This window comes from Pinus tabuliformis, chromosome 3_2 (assembly GCF_031772625.1).
Source record: "Pinus tabuliformis cultivar Carrire ecotype Pingquan chromosome 3_2, CPIR1, whole genome shotgun sequence".
NCBI classification, from domain to species: domain Eukaryota; kingdom Viridiplantae; phylum Streptophyta; class Pinopsida; order Pinales; family Pinaceae; genus Pinus; species Pinus tabuliformis.
Window position 1 is genome coordinate 285,815,512 of NC_142302.1, and position 5,533 is coordinate 285,821,044.

The window sequence follows — 5,533 nt, forward strand, 5'->3', positions numbered from 1 at the left end:
ATTGGCGCCTAATGTCGATTCCCGATTCAGGGGTTAATTTTTAATTTTTATTCATAATTTCATAGTTGAAATATGTTGAAAACTTTAGGTTTTTTAATTCCATGGTTGAAAATTTGTCAGAATTTTAAGGTTTTTTTGAGTTTTGATATTTTATCTTTAATGCTATGGCTGAAAACAATTAGAATTTCAGTGTTTTTAAATATCATGATATTTTGTCTTTAACGATATGGATGAAAATTGTTGAAATTTTAAGGTTTTTTGGGTCCCATTTTATCTTTAACACTATTTCTAAAAAATGTTGAAATTGTACAAGAAATTTTCTAATCTTTAACACTATTTCTAAAAAATGTTGAAATTGTACAAGAAATTTTCTTTTTTTAATTTTAGTGTGAAATGGAAATTTTTTGTGAGAGGAAATTTCGGTGTTTTTTATGTCAATATTTCTTTGGAGGGTTTAAAAAGCTAAGACAAAAAAAATTGAATTTTTGATATTGAAATGACATTTTAAATATTTTTGACTTTTTAATATATCTTTATATTAGAGAAAAGAAAAATTAGATAAAAATAAGTTTTGAATCTTTAATATTTGAAATTAAAGAGGAATTTTGTTTTTAATTTTTAAATGTATATTATTTACAAAAGTCCAGAGAAAGATGTAGTTCAGAGAAAGATGTAGTTTTGAGCAGAAATATTAATAAACAAATGTTGTTATAATTTTGTTTATTGAATTTTAATTTTAAAATGGTTTATATTAATAAAATTATTAAAAAAATTAAATTTTAAAATAAATAATAAAAAAATGAGTAAAAAATATTGAAGTTATAAAAAAATATTTAAATTTTTATCGAATTAAAAATTTCTCATACAAATTTTCAACGTATCTTATTTTTATCAAATTTTTTAACGTATCTTATCTTTATCAAATTCAAATTCAAATTTAGTAACTATGGTACAATGTGGGCCTGAGAAATATTAAACAATTTAATTCCGTGTTTTAAGAAACACACGTACGTAGAACTTGATATACCCACTGATATTTAAGAAAAAATTGATTCCTTTGCAGGATAATATTCACTCAACTTGCACTCAACTGCATAGATGTGCTCATTTGCATTTATTTAATTTTATCTAGGGTTAGGGTTGTCATTTACTAATCTCCTCTACCTATAAAGTAGGTAGCGGATGGCAGGCAGGAGATCCGGGCGTCGGATGGCAGGCAGAGTAGAGGGGAAAACAAATACAGTTAGTTAGTTTAAAAATGATAGGATGATAACTGTGAAGCTTCCAACTATGAGTGAGTGATAGTGGCGTCACTACCTCTGAAGCTTCCAATAAGTGACTGACAGTGGGCTCCTTGAGATCCGATTTCATCGCTCATGTCTACGCTATATCGTTACTTCCACCGCTCTTTGCTTCTTTCATGTCTCGTCATCACCATTTATATGTCTCTCTTTATTGTCTGATGAAAGCGAAATTGCCTGAGTTTTGGGATAATAGAATGTAGGTGGTCAAATAGTTTGGTGGGGAAGTTATTAGGAAATGTAATTCTTATCGGTCATGTGACTGGAGATTATTGGGAAAATGTAATTTTTACAGGTCATGTGGTCCAATTTTAAGTAAGTAAAATTATGTATATTTTTTTAGACAAAAACGGTTAATTTTATTAAAAGGCGCCATCGTTAAGGCAAAGAGTGAATACAACGCTTTTCTGGAAATTAACCAGGGCCTGTTTTTCCAGCTATTACAAAACATTGCTAATCGGAGATAGAAAACATCCCACTGCTGGAGACTATCGGCAGAAATCAACGGAAACATCAGCGCTTTACCTTCAGATCTGTAGCAGTTCGCTGGATGCTGAATGGGCCCAGAGGCAAAGGATCTCTCCAGAGCAGCAGACGGATTCATCAGTCCCAGAACACCACGATATGCACTCTTCTTATTAATCTTTTGGTTGCACTTACAGCAGAGAAAAAACTCAGGGCGATAAGTCAGCAGCAAAGGATCCAGGGAGCACTTCTTAGGGGATATTGCAGAAGCAATCGACCTGGTTAACTGACAGCGAACTTTTGCTTCGCAGAACGCCTTGGTTGGCTTCCATATCTGCTTGGGAGTTTAAATTCCTGAGGATGTGATAGAAGGAGATCTTGTGGAATTTGGGCAATAAAAGTCTGATTCTCCGGAGGATGGTTGATAAGTGGAGCTGAGAAGGATTCTTTTTGGATTGCAGAGCCTGGATAATAATCCTGGAGTCCCCGAAGACTGAAATGGAACGGACGTTGCCTTTGATCTCTTGAGAGAGCCCCTGCCACAAAGCCAGAGCCTCCGCTCTGTTGTTGGATTCCTTGCCTAAACCCCAAGCAAACCTTAACACCTCAGAGCCATCCGGACACAAAAGAACTCCGCCGCCTCCTGCGAAACCGGGGTTGCCTTTGGAGGCCCCATCAAAAAACAGGCAATGCTCATTCAGAGCCGACCTCCATTTAATGAACTCTTGCTCCTCCAGCCTGATTTCCCAATTGTAGGGAACGTTGGTGGCGATGGTAGCACAATCTTTATGGTTTGGGACCAAACCATTCAGCCAGAGTTCCTCTTCTCTGTTCAGGGCTTTCCCAGATTTTTTGGCAGAGCTGGCATCCAGAGTTTCTCCTAAAAGAGCTTTAACTTTGGTGATGACTTTGATCGGGTTGCAGCTTTCGTTTCTGAAAAGTCTATTATTCCTTTCCAGCCACAACTTCCAACAAACGAACTTGGGGATCCAGAGCCAGCAATTTTTGAGGAGGATATTTTTGGAAATACCATACGGAGATAATTTGCTCCAAGACTGGAAAAGGTGTTGGATGTTCCTGGGGAGCTCGAGATTATTAGAATTTAGCATGAGAACCCCCTTCCAGACTTCTGATGCAAAAGGGCAGGTTAAGAACAGGTGATCAGCTGTTTCTTCCTCTGACTTGCAAAGAATACACCAAGATGGTCCTTCCATTCCGCGCCTACGAAGATTATCTCGAGTGAGAATACTATTGTGGGCTAATGTCCAGCAGAAGAAATCAATTTTGGGAAGAGAGGGGGAATCCCAAATAAAATTCCATTGAGCCGGATTTGGGGGAACATTCGGGATGGCCATAATACTTTTGTATCCTTTAGCAGCAAAATACGAACTAGAGACAGAACCCCCCCCCTCGTTTGTCTTTTGCTGAGGCTTTTACTGGAGCTTTCCCTTGAAGCTTATCCAAAAGAACAGAGGCTTCACCCTCCAGCCACTGAGGGACCTCCCCCAATTGCCAGCTTTCCCAGAGACCATCCTCCGACCAAGAGGAGATATCCCAGAGAGTGTTCATATTGCGATCTTGAAGCCAGGCTCTGATATTGGAGATTTCTTCCACCTGTTTCAACGGTTGGTCACCTAGTATAGGATCATCCCAAATTCTTATTTTTCGCCCATTACCTGGAATCCAATACAGTTTATGACTAAAATGTTCCAAAGCTTTGATGCAGAGATTAAGAACAGGAGAACCTTTGGGGGAACGAGGAGGATGATCCAGGCATCTGAGGCGCTTCCCATGGAAATATTTTCTCCACAGGACCTTCTTGCTCCAACTAATTTTTCCAGAGACAATGTCCCAGAGCAGCTTGGTTCCCAAGGCCAGATTTTGAGCAGCCAGATCGCGGATTTGTAATCCTCCTTCCATAAATGGCTTTTTAATAGTATCCCATTTAACAAGGTGCAGCCTTCTTTCGTTGTTTTTTCCCCCTTCCCACAGGAAGCGCCTGAGAAGAACTTCCATCTTGTTGATGAAGGTTTTAGGGGCCAGGAGGATAGAGTGCTGATATAACGGTAGACTTGAGAGGACCGCTTTCATCAAAATGATCTTCCCCGCATTATTTAGCCATGAAGCTCCCCAGGCATGAATTTTGTTTTTGACCTTGTCCAGCAGGGGCTTCCAATGGGCAACTTTGGGAATGGTCCTGAAGATAGGGATCCCCAGGTATTTGAAGGAGTCCCAGGCCCAGGACCCTTCCATATGGAGAATCCTAGCAATATCAGATAATTCCTTGACCGAGCAATTCCAGCTATAGACTATGCTTTTTGTAAAGTTGATCTTGCTGCCCGAGACTTCTCTGTAGCTGTCCAGCTCCTTCTTAAAGGATTTTGCAGAGTTTATGCTTGCCCCACCCAATAATAGCGTATCATCAGCAAATTGGGCATGGTTTATGTCTTTGACCTGGTGAACCATGCGGAGTCCAGGAAGGATTTGAGTCTGGAGGTTATGGTCCAGTTGAAAGCTAAGAACTGAGGCTTGAATCACGTAAAGAAGCGGGGACAAAGGGCAACCTTGTGTGAGGCCCCTAGAGGCTTGGAAGAAGTCTGAAGGTCGCCCATTTACTAAAGGCGCAATCCAAGGAGAGGCAATGCAGGCTTTTATCCAGTTAATGATAGCTGGAGAAAAACCCATTTTCTTCATAACCATAAACAGGAATTCATGCTTTACCCTGTCAAATGCATTTGCAAGTCTAGCTTAATCACCATACCTTTCTCCTTACGATGGTAGCTTGAATGAACCGCTTCTTGCACCAGCACTATATTGTCAAGAATTTTTCTCCCTTTGATGAAACCACCTTGATTTTCAGGAATAATGGCAGGTAAGATTTTTTTGAGGCGGTTGGTTATAATTTTGGTTATAAGCTTGTAACTGGAGTTACACAACGAGATTGGCCTGAATCTGCTGAAATTAGCTGCTCCTTTCTCTTTTGGAATCAAGGCCAGAAACACTGAATTGATGTCGCCTCCGATCTTTGCACAAGATTGGGATTTCTTAACCATTCTCAGAAGTTCAGATTTGATTATGTCCCAACAGGAAAGATAGAATCTAACAGGGAACCCATCTGGACCCGGAGCTTTGTCCGGTTCCATACTGTCCAAGGCATTTCTGAGCTCATTCATGCTGATCGGAGCCGTCAGCATAGCGTTGGTAGGATCTTGGACACAATGAGGGATCAAATTCATCGAATAGACCTGAGGATCCAATGGTGGTTCATCCGGGGCTGAGTAAAGATCTTTGAAATGAATGTGAGCTGCCTGCTTGATTTCTTCGAAGTCTTTAACCACTACATTTTGGTGGTGAATTTCTTTAACGGATTTGAATTGCTTGCGGGCTTCAACTTGCTTGTGGAAGAAGCTGGTATTTTTGTCCCCAGCTTGTAACCAGAGAGCTCTAGATTTCTGCCTCCAGAGTTCTTCTTCTTCCCTGCTTGCTTTGTGAAATTCTTTTTGCAGGTCAATTTCTCTTTGAAGTAGGTCTTGGGTGACTACAGTATTTTCCAAAGACATTTGATGGGTAGCAAGATTGTCCAGGGCCGTCTTTCTGTTGGAGGAGGGAGATTTCAGCGTTTTTGCCCACTCCTTGAGTCTTCTTTTGAGCCCCCTCAGCTTTTCTTCCCACACATAGAAGGGGGAACCTTGAACCGGTCTGTTCCAGGCTTTGAAACCATCTCTTGGAACCCCTCATGCTGAAGCCATAATGAGCTGAACCTGAAG

The 5,533-nt window shown here is 40.1% G+C and overlaps 1 protein-coding gene across 1 annotated transcript; it reads right to left on the reverse strand.

The window, feature by feature from the left end:
- Positions 1-2,017: 2,017 nt before the first annotated feature.
- Positions 2,018-2,980, reverse strand: LOC149180738 (uncharacterized). Its single transcript, XM_089413977.1, has one exon. It carries the CDS (start codon positions 2,978-2,980, stop codon positions 2,018-2,020), a length of 963 nt encoding a protein of 320 aa, XP_089270103.1.
- Between the last annotated feature and the right edge of the window lie 2,553 nt (positions 2,981-5,533).

Coding starts and splice junctions, on each gene's coding strand:
- LOC149180738 (XM_089413977.1), bottom strand. CDS start 2,980: ATGGAAGGACCATCTTGGTGTATTCTTTGCAAGTCAGAGGAAGAAACA.